The sequence below is a fragment of the Calidris pugnax genome, unplaced genomic scaffold (assembly GCF_001431845.1).
Source record: "Calidris pugnax isolate Ruff unplaced genomic scaffold, ASM143184v1 scaffold91, whole genome shotgun sequence".
Classification (NCBI taxonomy): domain Eukaryota; kingdom Metazoa; phylum Chordata; class Aves; order Charadriiformes; family Scolopacidae; genus Calidris; species Calidris pugnax.
This window is the reverse complement of record NW_015090898.1, coordinates 952,204-971,183: the sequence shown is the minus strand read 5'-3', so window position 1 is coordinate 971,183 and position 18,980 is coordinate 952,204. Positions and strand designations below refer to the sequence as shown.

Here is an 18,980-nt window from a genome sequence, read left to right as displayed (position 1 = left end):
ATTACTGCGGAACCTACACGGTCCGACAGGGATGACAGAAAAGGGAATGATCCAATAAATACAGGGAAAATCTCCCGTGCTGTCAGTTTGGGTTTTCCTGTTGGGGTGTACGCCCACATCCCGCTTCTGACTGATGGTGAAGGGAGAGCAGAAATGAGATTTGGGCTCTGCCTTCAAAGCCGTCTCTTTATTTGAAGTGCTTTCTTAGGAGAATTCTGTTTCTGTGTCAAGTCTTGAGCGGGGCCAGCTCTTTAAGCAGATAGAAATGAGGCAGAGGCAGCTGCCCGCAGAGGATGGCTGGCAGCCCTCCCGAGCTCCTGTCACTGTAGCTGGGTGACCCTCTCTGGGGGTCTGTATGTACAGGATGGGGGACAGAGAGGGTCACCCAGCTACAATGACAGGAGCATTATTGTGCTTACAACATCTACCTCGTGCCAAACTTTTGGGGGGGGGCAAAAAATTAACCTGAAAGCAACTGGTGAAAGTTAATCACCGCATCTCATCGATTATCGTCCAAGTTATCGTCTGCCAGGAGCGGTTACCTCCTGCCCTGGTCTTTAGACTTTGGTTTGTGTTCAGCGCTGGTGTGTGTGTTTTGTGGCCATTTATAGTGCCTGGAGAAAGGAGGGCAAGGTCAGAGAAGCTGGGCATGAGTGGAGCACTGGGTCCAGTTTCTGGCTCCCCAGTTCCAGAAGGACAGGGAACTGCTGGAGAGGGGACAGCAGAGGGCTATGAAGATGATGAGGGGCCTGGAGCATCTCTCTGATGAGGAGAGGCTGAGGGACTTGGGTCTTTTTAGTCTGGAGAAGAGAAGGCTGAGGGGGAGTCTGATCAACACCTATAAATGCGTAAGGAGGATGGGGCCAGTCTTTTTTCACTGGTGCCCAGGGACAGGACAAGAGGAACTGGGCACAAACTTGAATGTAAGAAGTTCCACTTGAACATGAGGAGGAACTTCTTCACTTTGAGGGTGGCAGAGCCCTGGAAGAAGCTGCCCAGAGAGGTGGTGGAGTCTCCTTCTCTGGAGACATTCCGTCCTTGCCTGGACACGTTCCTGTGGGACCTGCTCTGGCAGGGGGTTGGAGGAGATGATCTCCAGAGGTCCCTTCCAACCCCATGTCATTCTGTGGTGTGTGCCATTTGGATCTGCAGCCACGGTCCCCTCCTAAAATCAGATTGTTTAGGTTTTTAAGTAGAAATGGAAATGGCGGTTACCTTGCTGCGGTGGGGCTGTAGCTGGGGCTCGTCCCCACGGGAGGGCCATGAGTGGGGTGTCAGAGCAGGGACCCTGGGTGGTGACACTGGCCAGGGACCGGCTCCGGAGCGGGTGTGATTCCCGGTGTGCTCTCCTGCGGGGCTGCAGCAGCCTCACACCCTGCCATGGGGAAGCCGAACATCCCTTACCCTCCCCGTGTCTGCTCTGCGTGGGGTTTCCATTCTGTAAGAGACATGGGTTCGTTAGTAATCTGAAGGGTTATGTTTTAATAGCTGTTAGTTAATAAACTCATTTACCAGCTTGGTTTTGCACGTACTGACTGACACGCTCCGCTGAGACACTTTTCTTACAAACCACCGAGAGATAAGGAAGAGCAGAAATGCTGAGAAGCAGATGTTGCATGACCAAGTACCCAGCTGTGTGCTAACAGAATGAATCTCATGGTGATTAGTTAACAATTCCTTGGCAGTCAGAGGCATATGTAAAACAGTAAACACAGCATGGGGAAATAATAATAATAATTTTTTTTTTTTTTTTTTAAAAAAAGCAGCAGCATTTTCTGAGCTTAAAACACTGGCAACATCAGGTCAACCATCTGTGTTGCCGGAGAGCTGACTGTGCTGTGGGTAAGTCATATCAAGGTCAGTTGAGCTGACTTAAACTCCTTAACCCTTTATTGGTAAAACAGAACATTTCTGTTTTCTAAGCATGGGGTGTGTCATGATTTGAATGACGTGAGCCACAGCGGGGATATCTGAACTTCAACCATCAATAAAGCAAAATAGTTATTAGTGGTGTAAAATTCTTACCTGCGGTTATGTGAAGACGTTCATCCAGCAGCAGCAAAGCCCAGGAATGGACAAAAAGCCCCGGCCATTTAAAGTCAACTTCTAAATTCAAGGTTAACTCTGTTAGTGGGATGGAGTTGCTGTTGCTGTATCTACGGGTGAGTGCGTGTGAGGGAGGGAGATAAAGATCGCCGTGACCTTCTGGCTATGTAATTTAGAGCTGCGGCTGCAGTTACCACAGCCTGCCCTCTGGAGTAATTCTCTGCTGCAATGCCTGGGGTTTTTTTTCCTCATTAGAGAAATAAACGAGCGCGCTGGTCTGTGAATGCTGTCACCCTTCCCTTGTTACCCCCGACAGAGCCCTTCTGCCCCTGCTGCCAGCGGAACAGCCCGGCTGTGCCGCTCTGACCCCTTACTCATGGCGAGCAATAGCAGTTTGAAGAGTAAATTTGGAGGAAAATGTGTGAGCTGTGAACCCCGCTGTTCAGCACTTGGGTGGGAGGGGAGGGTCTGTTAAACCAAAGATGTGTTTACAAAATACAGAATTACCATTTAGGTTCCGGGGTGGCTGCTCTGGGGATGGGGCTGGTTTCAGACGTGTTTTGCTGCAGTTGGGTTGTGGGAAGGAGCGGGGGTTTTCCCCGTTGGGTGTGTGTTTGGGGGGAGGTTTGGGAGTGGGACGGGGTTGGGGGGACAGCCCCACGGGAGCTGGGGGGACAGATGTGAGTGGGATGGGACCAGGCACACGGGGAGGCCAGGAGTGGCGAGAGGAAAGGGTTGCTGTTGGGGGAGGATGGTTGGGGTTAGGGTTGGTGTTGGGTTTGCTTTGCTCATGGGCTGTTCTTCTTTCCCAAAAAGCTGTTCTTCTTTCCCAAAAAGCTGTTCTTCTTTCCCAAAAAGCTGTTCTTCTTTCCCAAAAAGCCTTCCTCTGGGGTTGGACTGGTTGAGTCCCTGCTCACACGTGCTGGGTGCCATGAGGGCAGTGCGGGCACTGACAGAAAGAATGCAAACATCACATTTCCTGCAAGGCATTGGATGCCCTTCTCTGATGATGTAACAAGAAGTGTAAGGTTTTTAATTTGGCACTGACAGAAAGAATGCAAACATCACATTTCCTGCAAGGCGTTAGATGCCCTTCTCTGATGATGTAACGAGAAGTGTAAGGTTTTTCATTTGTATAATTTTCTTTGGTTTGGCCACGTGGATGCCATCTCCTGCGTGAGGCATAAGCCCCTCTGCCCAGAGTACCGTGGCTTCCCTCCATAGAGCTGCTCTGAATCCCTGGTGTGTCTCCCTCTGTGTGGCACAGTGGCTTAGGGCATTTACAGTATCGTTAAGGACTTCTAAAATCTAAGTAGGCTTTAAACTTTTAAGTAACTTCACGATGTTAGAACATATGCAAATAATAAAACTTAAAAACATCAATATATTTGTCCTGTTAATTTTTACTACCGCTCAGAGATACCGTGCTTCTGGATTGTTTTTTATACTCCGGGAATACATACTAGGTTGCCAAATAATTGACTTTATATTGCACTTCAAACAAAAATTTAATATTTTCTATAATCCTGGCAGTAAATTCCTTGGCGAACTGTAAGGCAGAACACCAGCATTTGGGCAGATGGTAAGTTTCTGCCCAAGGAAGTAAACTAATTTAATTCTATTACGAAAGACCCAGTCGTTGCCTGTGAAATGCTGTTTCTTGTCAGATGTCAGAGGCGTGTTCGTGGTGCACAGCATATGGCACCCACCAACAGGGAATTACACTGGGTACCTAAGGTTCTTCAAGGTGCCTACTGTCTGAAAAGCTCAGCAGTGTCTCCTGACGGATCAGTCGCTGGTTCCCAGGAAGTGCTCAGGTCAGATGTGGCTGTAGGGAGTTTGGTTGTTCCTCCAGTGATGGTGTTTCAGTTTGGGGACTCGGGGTGATGGCCGTGGTGACACCAGGGGCTACGCTGCCCATCGTGGGTCTTGTTCCACCAACACCCTCTACATCATGGAGTCGGCATCATCTCTGGACCCGTTCCCAGCACTGTGTGTCCCCCCAGTGTGTTGGGGACTCGGGGTGATGGCCGTGGTGACACTGGGGGCTGTGCTACCCATCATGGGGTCTCGTTCCACCAACACCCTCTACATCGTGGAGTCGGCATCATCTCTGGACCCGTCCCCCCCAGTGTGTCCCCCCCAGTGTGTCCCCCCCAGTGCCCGTGGCTCACCCAGCAGCAGCCCGGTGCCTGGGCAAGGTGGGCTCCCCCCAGGGCCAGCACTGGCCCCTCAGTGGGGCTCTGCACCAGCCGGCGTGTTCCCATCTGCTTTCCTCTTTCTTACCACTCGCCATTAAACTAAATCAGGAGAGTAAAAACTCAAATAACTCTCAGTTCAGTAGATAATTTTTAGGGGAAAAAGGCGAACATTGCAGTCTGGATTCAAATGGACGCAGCGCAACTCAATCTTTTTAATTTTTTACTGCTACTAGTGTTGCCCTAGAGAGAAAATAATATCTAAGTAGGTTATAATAATGGTACATTTTGGTATATAAGCCATTTTTGTAGGGATGTAATAGCTGAGCTTTGTTCTTAGATGGAGTTGAGTCTATTTTTGTGATTTTTTGTGTGCTTAATCTGTAGGATAGGAATTGCTCGACTGTTGGATTTACTAAATGACTTTTAGTTCACCCACATTCTTTTCTGAGTCCCTCCGGGTCCAAACACTAATTTATGGAACATTTTAGAGTGGGAACAATGATGATGCAAATTTTCTTAGTAAATTGTAAGTCTTCCTGTAAATTTAAAGCTACTGCATTGTTTTGCATCAACATAGTGATTCCTACTTTATGTTGCAAATTCTCTGCCTGCATGACCATAAAAATAAATGATGAACAATCGTTTAGGACAGGAGATGTAATCAGCTAAAGCCTAATGAAGCTTATACTTCAGAGCAGGCTCATCTGCTAAAATACTGCATTGGCTGAATCGCTGCTGCAAATGGGTGGTTTCATAATTGCATTTCAAGTGGGGTTGATAATGCACTCTCTTATCTCCATGACACCTCGTTAAAGCCCGGCTGTCCCTCGTCACCCCACCCTTGTCACCCAGCCCCGTCCTGCCCCGGGACCCTCTTGGGACAAAGCACGTCTCAACCCCCTGGTGCCACTTTTCGGAGGGGGCAGGCACCTTTGGTCGGGTGGCACCCCCATGGCAGGTATGGGCAGGAGCTCCCCAAATGTTAAACTCTTCCCCAACTCGGTGCTGGGCACGGGCAGGAGCTGCGGGGTCCGCGGGTGCCCGGGAGCTGGGACAGGCAGGCACTTTTCACTGGATTTCACTGAATTTTTAGAGTTGGAAGGGACCATAGAGATCATCTAGTTCAACTCCCCTGCTGAAGCAGGATTGCCTAGAACTTTTCAGAGCATGTTACTCAGGGCTGCATCCAGGTAGGTCTTGAAAATCTCAAAATAAGGGGACTCCACGACCTCCCTGGGCAGCCTGTTCCAGGGCTCTGTCACCCTCACTGTGAAGAATTTTTTCTCATATTTGAGTGGAACCTCTTCTGTTCCAACTTGTGCCCGTTGCCCCTCGTCCTCTCACTGGCAACTGCTGAAAAGAGTCTGGCTCCCTCCTCCTTCAACCCTCCCTTGAGATACTTGTAGGCATTGATAAGGTCTCCCCTCAGCCTTCTCTTCTCCAGACCAAAGAGTCCCAGCTCTCTCAGCCTTTCTTCATAAGGGAGATGCTCCAATCCTTGAATCATCTTTGTTGCCCTTTGCTGGACTCTTTCCAGTAGTTCCCTGTCCCTCTTGAATTGGGGAGCCCCAAACACACGGCTGTTGCAAACACTTGCAGCAGTTTCAGACCCCTGGTACCTGCCTGACCCTGCTGCTCCTGGAGCTCAAGGAAGGAGGAGGAGGAGGAGTACATCAGCCTCGGCTGCCTGAGCTTGTTAGACATTTCAATTAATAGGCCAAGCCCCAGAGGTGAGCACACAGTGGCTCCTGACAGCTCTTCTGAACAAGCCGTAGCTGTTGGTGGGGATGGGTCCCACCACTGGGGAGCTGCTGGGTGGGCACTGGCCACGGAGCTGGGCTCCTGCAGGGGAGAGGGTGCTGACACTGCCAGGGAAATGCCAGTTCTCACTCGTACTTCGCTTGGAAGCAGCTGAATCCCAAAGGCTGAGCCGTTCTGCTTTGCTGGCATCCAGCTCTTCACACTTTCTCTTCACAGAGAAAGCACTATTTCATATTTAATTGAAAATCCTGCGTGCCATAACCGAAAATAAATCTTACGAAATGAATAGTGATGAAATAATAGGATGTGCTGTGCAAGGGAAAAGATAAATTCCTTTCATTTTTAATATTACATGATGATTAACTTAACTATAGGGAAATGCTCTTTCCTCTGTGATTGCTTCAACAGCAGCACCACAAACATGAGTTCCCTTGAAAACGGCGTTCCGGCAGGAGGGAGTTGGTGGGGTGAAGGCGGTGGGTTGTTGGGTGTGAGGGGTGATGGGTGCTCCCTCCTGCACAACACCTGGCACTCGGGTGTTGGTGTTTGAGTGCTGGGGGTCCCCGAGAGCACAAGGCTCGGCTCTGACCCACAGCTCCCATTCCCTGCCCCCCTGGCCCAGCGCGGGCTGTCCCCGGGATTGGAATCACAGAATCTTAGTGGTTGGAAGGGACCTCTGAGATCATAGAGTCCAACCACAAAAAACAAATAAACAAACAAAAAAAAAAACCACCAAACGCCCACCAAAAACACCACACCCACCAACTAAACCCCACACTCAACACCTCGCCATAAATCAATAACCTTGGGCACTAGAGCATGCCCTGAAGAGCCATGTCTCTACGTTTCTTAAATACCTCCAGGGATGGTGACTCCACCACCTTCCTGGGCAGGCTGTTCCAGTACCTGACCACCCTCTCAGTAAAGTAATTCTTTCTAATATCTAATCTAAATCTCCCCTGCCCCAACTTCAGACCATTTCCTCTGGTCTTGTCGTTTGTCCTTTGGGAGAAGAGGCCAACACCTGCCTCTCTACAACCTCTTTTCAGGTAGTTGTAGAGGGCAATGAGGTCTCCCCTCAGCCTCCTCTTCTCCAAACTAAACATGCCTAGTTCCCTCAGCCTCTCCTCATAGGACTTGTTCTCCAGACCCCTCACCAGCTTGGTGGCTCTCCTCTGGATGGGGAATGCTGCGGCTGTCTCTGGGAGCGCCGGGACTTCCCCAGCGCCTTGAAAAGCCGGTTTGAGAAGCTCTAACTCCTTCATAAAAACTGCATAATGACTGTTCCCCGGAGCAGGAGCTGCTCCGTTCCCTGTGCCCAGTGCTGGGGGGGGGGTCCCTGCCCCACAGGGCTGTGGGTCCCCAGAGAGCCTGTCGATGGTGTTCCCATGGGGAGTGAACCACGTTGTGTGCATTGGAAATGATCGCTGTGCTTTACAGCGATGCCGAGTGGGGATTTTTGGGATGTGTCCCCTGTTTGAGAGCCGGAGTGATGCCAAGTGGGGGTGTTTGGGACAATTTTTGGGATGTGTCCCCTGTTTGAGAGCCAGAGTGATGCCAAGGGGGGATGTTTGGGACATGTCCTTCCCCTGTTTGAGAGCCGGAGTGATGCCAAGGGGGGGATGTTTGGGATGTGTCCCGTGTTTGAGAGCCCGGTTTGCTGTTGTGCAAACTGGGTTTATGGCTCCAGCTGCAATGGACCTTGCGCTGCCGGGCACCGCTGAAGGATGTCTTTGCTGTGACATCCTCTGTGCCCTGGTGGCTGGTCCCCCGAGAAGCTCATCCTGTCCCAGGAGAGCAGACACCCAGCATCTTGGTGAACACAGCGTCTGTCAGGCTCCTGCTCTGCCAAACACTGGCTGAAATAGGTTAGTGGGCCTCGAAATTATGCAGGGTGTAATTGCATGTCTTGCTTCCTATGGAAAGCAGGCTAAAAATAAACCTGTCTGTGATTTGCATAACTTCTATTCTAATCAGAGTGCTCAAAAATAAGGAGGAAAAAAAAAAAAAAAGAGAAAAGAAGGGTCTTGGCATGTGAGTGTGTACCCTTATGCTGGGAAAGCAGCGCCAAGTGCCGAGCAGATGAAATGGCTTGTGTAACACAGCGTGGCTGCCAGAACGTTCCTCTCGGGGCTGTGGTGAGATGTGTCACCCCGAGGAGCCCTGCACTGAGGCCGGGGTGAGTTGTGACACAGCCAGAGGGGACAGGCAGCCTTTGCCAGACCCACAGTGGGTCTCCCTGCACCGGTGCCCCCCGTGAGCCCCACACCGGGCTGGGACGTCGGAACAAAACTTACTAAATGTTGGAGTTTGGATTTACCCATTAGCTGCGGATTATCAAAGGGAAGCATTAATATTAGAACAGTTTGGGGACTCGAGTAACATTTTGTTCGCTTGTGTATGTTAATTGCGCTTTCTCGACCAAATTGATTTGTTTCCTGTCTCACTAAATCATTTTCTCTGGTGTGAATAAACTGAAATGTCACATTGTAGATCTAAGGGGATGAGTGAAGGCTGTGTGTAACTTGGGAAAAGCAAGCTGTAGTTATCCCAGGAAAATCACCTCTGTTGTTTGGGTTACTTATCTTTGTTTGGAGTGTTCCACTTGTGTATCTGCCCAATTAAGAGCAGATGAAATGTTTTCTGTGTTATTATGACCTATGGCAGCTACAGAGGACCCTGATTTCACGGCTCTGGTGTCTGTATTGGGCTTCACAGCACAAGCATTGCAGCTGCAGATACTCCTCGTGCCCGAAGCCTCGGTAGGTGCAGGGAGTTGCACAGTCACTGACACTCAGCAAGGGACCGAGTGCTTAATTAGGAAGCCTTAATGAAGTGCTGTTATTAAAACACCCCTATATTTTTAATTTTTTTTAACAAGTTTGCATATTACAAATTCTAATTGTTGTTTTTGACCCTTGGGGTTGTTGTAACGCTCTCTTTGAACGTGTTTGAGCCCGTTGGTGTCACCGAGCAGCTCCGTCCCTGCGCAGCGGTTCCATCAGACCCTGCTCACGTTGGGTTCAGCTGCTGTCGTGACAGCAAAGCCCTGGTGCCCCTCGTGCTTTATGGCTCTCTCTTTGAGAGGCACAGTTAGACTTTGCCAACCTAAGTTTTGTTTTGTGAGGTGTTTCGGGCTCACAGGTGGTGCTTTCCTGTAGATCCTTCGCTTTGCCTTAAGCCTGGCAGTGGCAGAGGCTTCCAGGGTGCAGTTTGTCTGGAGTCTTGCTTCTCCAGCCCCCGCAGCCCAGACCTTGCACCAGGGCTGGACTGGTGCTGCCCGTGCCCTGTGCCAGTCCTGGTACATCCACTAAGTGCTTTAGCTTTCAGATACTGTAAAGAAAAGATGTTGGTTGTGGTTATAGACAGGAGCTGCCCACCGTGGGTGCCGGGGAGTGTTCCCCCCTGCCCAGAGACATTTGGGGCTCTGGAGCTGGGGGGATGAGCCTCAGGGAAGGTGGTAGAAAGTGGTTCTTTCTTCTGTTAAAAACCCCTTGATTTCACAGTGCTGGATCCTTACTCTTCACTTCCAATATTCAGCCAACTGTGATGCCTCTATTTGCAAACGGAGGCAATTCTTAGTTGGGTAACAAGTGTTATTTTCATACACCGACCAAATGGCACCCAAAGACTCCATCTAAACACCGTCTCTGCTCTGCCAATGTTTTCCTCCTCCTTCTGCACTAAACAATAGATTATTTTTTTTCCTGGTAGATGCAGACCCCAGCCATGGATGCTCACCATCCAGAGGCTTCTGTTACGGTTGACTTTGCTGTTTCTGTGTTGCCAAAAATAAAAACCTGGGGGATGGCATACAGGCTCCCACTGTTTGCGTTTCATCTCTCGTCCTTCTCAGCTCCAAGTGTTTTTCAGAATAAACTGCGCACTATTTGCCAGTGCTTTTGTATTTCTTAAAGGTTGTTTGGGGATATGCCTTCCAAAGCATATTTTAGTTATCGTCAAAGCTTGAAATACTTTAATGATGATGTTCATATGCAAACACAAAGCCAAATTATTTTTGCATACATTTACCAACAGTAAGATGGCGTGGTTATTTGTAGAACATTTTCAGCCCCATGAGATCCCAAGCAAACAGTGCAGGGGACTGTGTCGTGATGTTCCAGAGTGAGGAACGAGCAGCTTTGTCTCCCTGAATCAGTCCCCACCTGGACTGAAGATCTGAAGGCATCACCCTGTAAAGGCTTGTGTTGATCATCCCTTTGAGCATTTTTAGGAATGAGCAATCTCCTAAATCTGTAGGTTTAAAAAGTCAAAACTGACGGTTCTTGGTGTTTTCTGAGTGTATTTTGCATTACTAACAAAAATAAGATCATCCCAAACGTGATGTGGGATGTACATACTGTAAGGAGGTTTCTATCAACCTTAAATCTGGATAAACAGTTCTTCATTTATTTCAGAAGTTCTGTAAAACACACTGCTAGTGTTTGGGAATGCTATGGTAAATGATTTATTAATACTGTAAGCCTTATCTATACCATAATTGCCATAAATAAGAATATGTAACCAAGAATTTATTGATCAATGTGTAACAAACTACTTTTAAACAAGCCTTTCAAAGTAAGACTTTCTAATATTTTTCAGCTTTCAGCTAGTAAGTGAATCTGCTTTAATGGATTATTGTGACTATGAAGTGCTTTGAGATTTTTTCTGTACAATAGACCCTATGTAAATTCTTCTGTGAATTGTTCTGTCTCTATCATGTTAATGTAATTAGATGAAATCTGATGTACTTACCCTTTACTTCTTGTGACTTTGCAGAATATCGTTAATGATACAGCCATAGTGCAGCTACATGAAAGATCCTTAATTCAATTTTCTTTAAAGAAGATTGACACTAGTAACATTTAGCCCCTTAACAACCCTTCTTTCGCAGCGTGGCGATTGGCAGATGCTCTGCACCCTGATTTCTTGGCAGTACAAAGAAACAAGATTTGCTACTGCAAAGTTAAAAGTTTAGGGATTAATTGTGTTACTTGGAGGAATTAAATCCCTTCCTGTGCTCCCGCTGCTCCTCGGTGAGGTCTCTCCGGTCCCGCTCCTTTCTGTGCTTACTTGGAGGAATTAAATCCCTTCCTGTGCTGCCGGGGCAGGTCCTGCTGCTCCTCGGTGAGTTCTCTCTGGTCCTGCTCCTTTCTGTGCCGCTGCTCTGGGACTGCCCCCTGCACCCCCCGGCCTGGGGTCCCTGCTCTGCACCTTGGGGTGGTGGGGAGGGGTTGCAAAATCAGTCTCTTATGCATAGCAATGTGCCTGGTTCTTCAGTATTTATTAGACATGCTGGGCAGGACAGCGTGAGCAGAGCAGGTAGGGTTCTCCTGCAAGAACCCACCCTGAGGCTGAGTCCCCCCTGGATCGGTCTCTGCAGGACGCTGACATGCAGAGGGTAAATAATTCAATGAAATAAATGGATGGCAATCTCCTCCGAGCTTTTGGAGCACTGGGATGTGCTCGGCAGCGCTGGGTGCAAAAGCTCATCTCTAGGGAAGAATGGTGTAAAGGACTCCTCTCGAGTTGTCCTTTATCTGAAAGTTTTGATAATTTCTCGAATACTCTTATTTTCTTTGTTATAACATGTTTTCTCCAGATGCTGGAATAACTTCCAGCACTGGGTAAGGAGGCTGATGGGGATTCTCCACGTGAGGCTGCATCCCTGCCCCTCACTGCTCTCCATGCCGGTGCCGATGGGTGATGGATGGAGGCTCTTGCCTGTCCCTGGGCATCCATCACCTGAACCCAGGCTGTCTCTGCCCTTCCTGCTGGTGCTCACCCTGTGACAATGGCTCTGGTCCCCAGAGTTTAATGTCTGAGTGTTTTGGGGGACACTCGTGTAACTTGCCAAGTGCAACATGGTGTAATAAAAACAGCTCTGCTGTCCCTGTCTTCAGTCAAATAATTAATTCTCTGCAGACATTTAGTAGTGAGAAATTCCCACAGCCCAGCAGGCTTTAGTGAGATTCTGTTAATGAATATTTGAAAGCTTTTGTGAGACCCCTTACTGAGGAATTTTAAAACGTATTTTAAAAATATTTTCTCCCTGCAGCATTATTCTGAATCTGATTCTTCCTTTGATACCTGTCCGTATCCCCAAGGAGTCCAGTTCAGTTCTGTCTCTGCTCATCACCTGCTCAGCCTCAGGACCTCCCTTCCCTCCCAAACAGCCCTCCCAGGCCCTTCCCCATTCCCCCACTGGTGACAGTGGCCCTGATTTCAGAAGAATTTGGTTCCTGTCCGTTGGTCTCAGCCCAAAGCCCGACCAGTGACCCTGCCCGAGGGGGAAGGTGAGGAGTTATTGTGGCCAGATCGAAATGGATTTCTGCTCTTTTTCGTGCCCTTTAATAATCTAAGGGTGTTTTTGATTTTGTTTTTGTAAAAGACATCATTTGCATTTCACATCCAAAAATAAGCTGCTAATGTATTTGGCTCTTCTCCCACGTTTGTTCTAGGCACTCCAGTTTCATTCTTTGCCGTGTCCGTTCTGCTCAGTGTCAGGGAGGTCTGTGGCTGGTGACAGATTGCTGCTCGGGGACCGACGCCGCTCCCTCCCCGTGATGCAGCAGATCAGGACGCCCTTGGGGTGTCTCACCAGGGACCTGCCCACTGTGGCCCTTGGAGAATCTCAACTGAATTAGTCGGTGGTTGGCCTTTTCTGATGTGGGATCTGGCAATCAAAAGACGTGATTAATTTAGACTTGGGGAGCAGAGCAGTGTGGACCTACCGCTGTTTGAGTCTCATTAAAAGGCAAAGGAGCAGCGTACATGTCACATTCCTGAGGTGATTATCTGCTTCTGGCCTTTTGAACATCCTCGCTGCGACTTGGCTCCAAAGCAGCCGGTAATTGCCGACCGTGTAGATGCTTATTGAGTTGTGTGAGCTGGACACCACCCTTTTCTTACTCTTACACCACCTCTTTCTTACTCTTACTTTCTTGTCTCTTAAACAGTGAAGCCCCACCTGAGGGGGAGCTTGATTGCTCTCTGAGGACGCAGCAGTTAGCCCGAGCACAGCCCGTAAGGCGGCCAGGATCCCAGAGGGATGGCCCAGACATGGTCACCATCTCAGCTTCTTCACTGGCCTCAATCTTCCCGGGCAGCTCCTCTCCAAAGCGGGCAGGGACCAAGCCGAGGTTCTTGCCTACGTGGCCTGGAGGAGTGTTGGGAGGCGTTGGGTGGGAGCGTGTCCCCGGAGCCCCCGGCTCAGCCCTCCTCCAACATGGTCCCCTCTTCTTCCCCATGGCAAAGCAGCCTTTGCACAGTAATCCATCAGGGCTTCTGCCCCACAAGTGGGGAACACTACCCCTGCGGAGTGGGTCGGACGTCCTCAAAATGATGCTGTCTCTTTCGTCTTTAATTGGAATAATTTGATCCTCCCCCATGTTTTTTGCACCGGGGAGGGGGGTGTTTGCTGGGTGGGCAGCGCTGCAGTGAGGACTGGGCTCTGTGACCCTGCCGGGCTCTGTGACCCTGCCAGGCTCTGTCTGCTCCCCGGGCCGGGCACGGGGATCCGTGTTCAGTGAACACCAGTGCTCAGATCCAGAACTTGGGTTAAATCATCATTGGGGTCTGGAGCACAAGTCTCCTGAGGAGAGGCTGAGGGAACTGGGGTTATTCAGCCTGGAGAAGAGGAGGCTGAGGGGAGACCTTATTGCTCTCTACAACTCCCTGAAAGGAGGGTGTAGAGAGATGGGGGTCGGTCTCTTTTCTCAAGTCACAGGCGACAGGACAAGAGGAAATGGTTTAGTGATGATGCTCCTTGTTTGTTGTGTGGGTGTCTATTTTTGTCAAAATTAGGTTGATGGTTGGACAAGATGATCTTTAAGGTCCCTTCCAACCTAGAAGATTCTGTGATTCTGTACCACCGCTTTCCTGAGGCAGCATCTCTGGTTCCTGTGGCTGGGCCTTTCCTTACACAGCTTTTGCTCACTCCCCTCAAAGGTCTCTGACTCTCTCTATTGATAGCTGAGTTTTAATTAAACAGTAACCATTTTTTACTTGATGAACCCTGATAATTCCTGGTTTAGCTGTTTCCATCAAAGCCACCCCTGGGCTGTGTTAGCCCTTCCTGGGGAGTTTCACCTGGGATTGCCGTGGTCAGGGGCAGATGCTGTTTCTGCCGCTCCTGGGGAGTGAGTGCGGGGGGGTTTGGGTCCGCATCTCTCCGTGTCCCCCCGGAGGATCCGCGTCTCTCCGTGTCCCTCAGAGGATCCGCATCTCTCCGTGTCCCCCCCGCCGGCTCCGCACGGCGCCCGGCCCGGGAGGGGGCGGCAGACGCCGCGGGACCGGCATCGCCGCTGGCGGGACCGGCGGCTCCGGGGGGAGCGGTGCGGGGCTCCCGGGCGAGCGGGACCTGTCCCGTCCCCCCCCCAGCCCTGGGCAGAGACCCCGCTCCGGGAACCAGGGTGTGCAAACCCTTCCCTTTCACATCTCTTCCCTTCAAACACGGGTTTGTGCAAAAAGCTGCAGTGAAAGCCCCGGTAATGAATTACATCGTTTAATGGGGAAAGCCATATGCTTTTAATAAGCTGCTACTTTGAAAAATTGCTTTTCTAATTAACAGTATTTTTCAAAAAGCCTGAAAGACAAACGCCCTCTACTTGGTTCACCCCTCAGCAGGGGACAGCCCCGTCCCCAGGAGGTGGTGGCCGTGGAGCTCCCAGGACCCCGCAGTGGTTGCCATCAGTGGGTGCCATCGGCCCTACCTCCAGCGAGGTGCCCCCTGTGTCTGTCTGTGTGGAACGGGGGTAAAAAACGGAGATTTTCCCCCTGGTCTTTAGAGCGACTCATGGGGGATGTCACAGCCCCTCCATGGGCTGGCAGCATTAGCCAGATGCACTTGTCACATTATTTTGCTGTGACGTTGTTGGGCAGCAGCAGAAAATCTTCACAGATTGAATGCTTAGAACCTACTTGCATATTTAAACTTTGCATCTGCTCTTTTACCAACGTTGCTGATTCAGAAATGGACTTGGTGGTGCTGAGCTGTGGTAGCACCGTGGCAGGACGGGGCTCTCTGCAGCAGCAGTATGTGCTGCAGCGTTTCTATGACAGGTTTGATGTATAAATAGCCATCTTCATCCTCCTTGGGTACAGCAGCAAAGGCAACTTCACCCTTGCGGTGTGTGGTGTGATGAGAAATGAAAGCCACAGCCCTGTTTTGTGATGTCTGTGTCGCTCACCCTGCCCCCTGCCCCTCACACACCGTTTCCCTGGGGTGCTGCTTCAGCCTTTTCTCCTCCTCCAGCCTCTTGGTGTTCCTTACCCAGCTGCACCATGCATATCCTCCTTTAAACAGCTCTTTTGTGGTTAATTTAAATTAAAACTGAAAACGAGAGCCTTGTGCCTGTTCATCTTGCAGAACCTGCACGGTCTGAAGTACATTATTGCTCTTGACTGGTGGCTGTTGCGTGTGTCACCCGTCAGAGACAGCAGCACAGCAAACACCAGACTTTCGGAGAGTCTCGTACACGAGGTTCTCCTATAAGCCTGCGTGAGACAACGTAAAGGAGCATGTTCAGCTCCTGCGGGGGAAATATGTGGCTTTTGCGTCAGAGCGAGCTCTGGCGTTGCCTGCAGCTCCCTCACCATCACCATCACTTGGGTTTTGTGCTTTCCAACGCACCCCATCCTCCCTGGGACTTTCTGCCCGCTCTTCTCTCTGACTCCCTTCTGTTTTCCCCGGGCAATCCTTTCAATCTGCAGTGTAGTCATCCTGCTCTCAGAGCACAGTCCAGTCTTTAAGGTTTTTGATGTTAAGATTAACCCCTCAGCGTCCTTAGCAGCAGCTCGGCTTTTACTTTTTTTTGGACTGAGTTGATATCCATTGAAAAGGGTTTATGAGCTTTTAAGTTTTAAAACAGGGAGAGGGTAGGATCAGTGATTAAATTAAGTCTCTGTAACTCCACATCCAGTGCAGCTCTCCACCTCTTGCCAAGTTTTTCCGAGGTGCATCTCTCTGAAGGCAGCAAAGAGCCGGAGTCACCGCCGGGGTGAGGTGTGGGCATGATCTGCCCCGGTGCCATCAGCCACTGCCAGCCCAGCTACAGACCTGCCTCTGACAGGGAGATGGATGGACCATCTCAGGGGGAAAACATTTTTTAAGGTTGAGAAACCATCTTGTCCACAAACAATAAAGTAGTAACAAATGGAAAATATTTCTCTTGCTGGAGATTACACCATTTGTTTTCATTTTCCATGACATGTTTTGCTCGTTATGCTGCAGGAAGGGAATCCAAAGCTCTGTAAAGAACACCTCATGATGGCAGAGCAGGGAATCGAGCCGGGGTCGCTGCCGTCACGGCCGGGAACACGGGCCAGGGAGCAACAGGGGCTGGGGCTGGGGACACTGCTGTCCCCGTGGTGTCAGGGGGCTGGCTGTGTGTCCTCTGTCACTCCTGGGGGACTGGGAGGGTGGTGTCTCAGGGTTGTCTCAGGTTCTTGATGCTTCTGGACAATTTTCAAAGAAATGGCAGTGTTGAAGCAGGGTGTGAGCAGAGCCCTTTGGGCCTGGGGGCTGGTGTCATGCACAGGGGTGCTGCCACCCGTGTTCTGGGGCACCCGTGGGTGCTGGGTGTTTTCTTTGCCTGCTTTGGGGCTTGGGGTAATTTTATTTGGGTTTGGTTAATTCATGGGCAGGCCTCTCTGAAGAGCTGGCTGGTGGGTCGTTGAGGTGTCACTTCCAGACCCTTTCCAGCGTGTCCTCGTCTCGCTTGGTGGGATGAGGGTGCAAACTGAAATTTGCTGTTAATGAGTGGTGGCAGCCGAAGGGGTGGTTGGGACCTGTCTGAGTGTGTGTCTACCCTTAACATGGCAAAACGGGAAGGGAAAGTATAAACCTGCCAACCCCCCAAACATGGAACTGCCCCTGTAGTGGTGACACACATCGGGGACACCAGGACAGGGTGGTTGGTGTTGGGAAGGGTCTTCTGGGTCTGATGGTCTTGGATTGTTGGGTGTTTTCCAAATCAGACGTTTCACTAAGTACAGTAACCTGGGGCTAGGCAGTGGGGGAGCTTTGTGTTAAGCCTGATGTGGGTCTGTGCCCCCCATTCGTTCCTGGGCCTTTTGGGGGGGTCTTTTCAGCCCCAGGTCCCAGCCCTTCTCACAGTCACCCCCACGGCAGGTTTATATTGTTCATAGCCCGGTGCTGCCGCAGCTGAAATGGAGCTGTGGTGTGTTCTCACGTGTGCCCCCGTGTCGTGACACACCTGGTGTGCTCCAGCATGTGCCCCCGTGTCGTGACACGCCTGGTGTGCCCCCGTGTCGTGACACATATGATGTGTTCTGGTGTGTGCCCCCGTGTCGTGACACGCCAGCGCACGCCCATCTCCCGAGTGGGTTCCAGAGACAGAGACTTAAGAGTCTTTTTCCCCTAAAGCCCCGAGTGTTCTGCTGTAGTACATAACTTAAATTTATCAAGGTCACTGAACCCTGTTTAATGTGTTTCTGCAGAGATGACAGGGTACAAAAGATTGTTTTGTGCCCTTCTGTCAGAAGGATGAAGCTGTAATACAAGAGCTCAGTTATTTGTGTGCTGAAGGGGCCGTGGTTCTCTACTGATATGACAGATTCACTAATGATACCTGACAGAAGTATTGCAAAGGAATAATTGTAAAAAACTCTTCTATCATGCACTGTTTTTAAAAAGAAAATATTTTCTTTTTATAATATCAAGAACGTGGCCTCCCATGTGATGAAATACTGAGTTGAGGTGCCTACTCCAGGAGGTGTAAATTGAATAGAAAAATATTATTGCTATATTTTGAAGCAGTTTCCTGTCTGTAGAGAGTTTTAATTTGGGGGGCAGATTTTGTATTTTAATAGTTTTTATTGATTTCAAAGCAATTCCAGAGTATTGTCACTGTCTTGCTTGGGAGGCGCTGGGGTCGGATGGCGGTTGCTCGGCGCTGACGGTTTATGCCAGCGGAGCCGGGCTGCGGCAGCCTGGAATGGCTTGTCCCTTAAAAATTTTCCACCTAACACTTTCTGCTGCTTTTTTTGTTTTTTTGTAACGTTTACAGCAGAGAAATGCCATGTTTGGTGTAAGATCCTGCTTAATTTTTACAAGTTATTCTTGTTTGTTGTTTTTTAAGGCAAAGTCATCAACAAGGACCTGCGCCACTACTTGAGCCTCCAGTTCCAGAAGGGCTCCATAGACCATAAGCTCCAGCAAGTGATCAGAGACAATCTCTACCTGAGAACCATCCCTTGTAAGTATGTAAAGATCATCCTCGTGAGATCTGTTCCTGCTGATGATCACATCACGTGAGAGCATTCAATGCCTTCTCTCCTGCTCTGGTCTGCAGTGTCACCTCGCAGCAGGAGCTCCTCTAAAGGGCTTTGCTGGAGTAGTTTCACATCTTAAGTTGCAATGAAAGGTACAGCCCATACGGACTGACAACACAGCAGAAACCTCGGTGTTCAAAGCACAGAGTATTTCAGGAATATCTGCATTTTACGTAGCGGAATGTTGTCGGTTGTGGTCAGAACCACAGCCACCGCGGGGAAAGAAACTTTCTCAGCACCATCAAACAGCATGAAGGTGTCCTGGTTTCTGTCAGCAGTGGGTTGTGCACCAAGAGGGAGCTCACAGCTCCCACATGGTTGGGCAGAGCAATGTAGAGGGTCCCAAAGGGTCGTGGTAACACGAGGTGGGGACAGCTCTTGTTGGCTTGTCCTTGGAAGACAGTACAAGGAGGTGATGGGACAAGGAGGTAACAGCAAGAGAGAGAGTGAACCCACAGCCGAGGTGGGGACAGCTCTTGTTGGCTTGTCCTGGGAAGATAGTACAAAGAGATGATGGGACAAGGAGGTGACAGCAAGAGAGAGAGTGAACCCACAGCTCAAGAACAAGGGGAGGAAACAGCGCATGGGCAAACTTCAGTGTCACAGCAAGAATTAATTAGTCAGAGAATCTGGCTGGGCCTGTCCCATCAGTTGTGCCAGCCCTTCTGCTCTGAG

At 49.9% G+C, this 18,980-nt stretch overlaps 1 protein-coding gene across 1 annotated transcript in view; it reads left to right on the top strand.

The window, feature by feature from the left end:
• The first annotated feature begins 4,072 nt into the window (after positions 1–4,072).
• Positions 4,073–18,980, top strand: part of MAGI3 (membrane associated guanylate kinase, WW and PDZ domain containing 3) — a 49,321-nt gene continuing 34,413 nt past the window's right edge. Inside the window, exons 1-3 of the mRNA XM_014948442.1 lie at positions 4,073–4,177; positions 14,224–14,344; positions 18,113–18,229. Of these exons, the coding sequence (XP_014803928.1) occupies positions 4,073–4,177; positions 14,224–14,344; positions 18,113–18,229 (343 nt within the window). The remainder of the gene's footprint in view (positions 4,178–14,223; positions 14,345–18,112; positions 18,230–18,980) is intronic.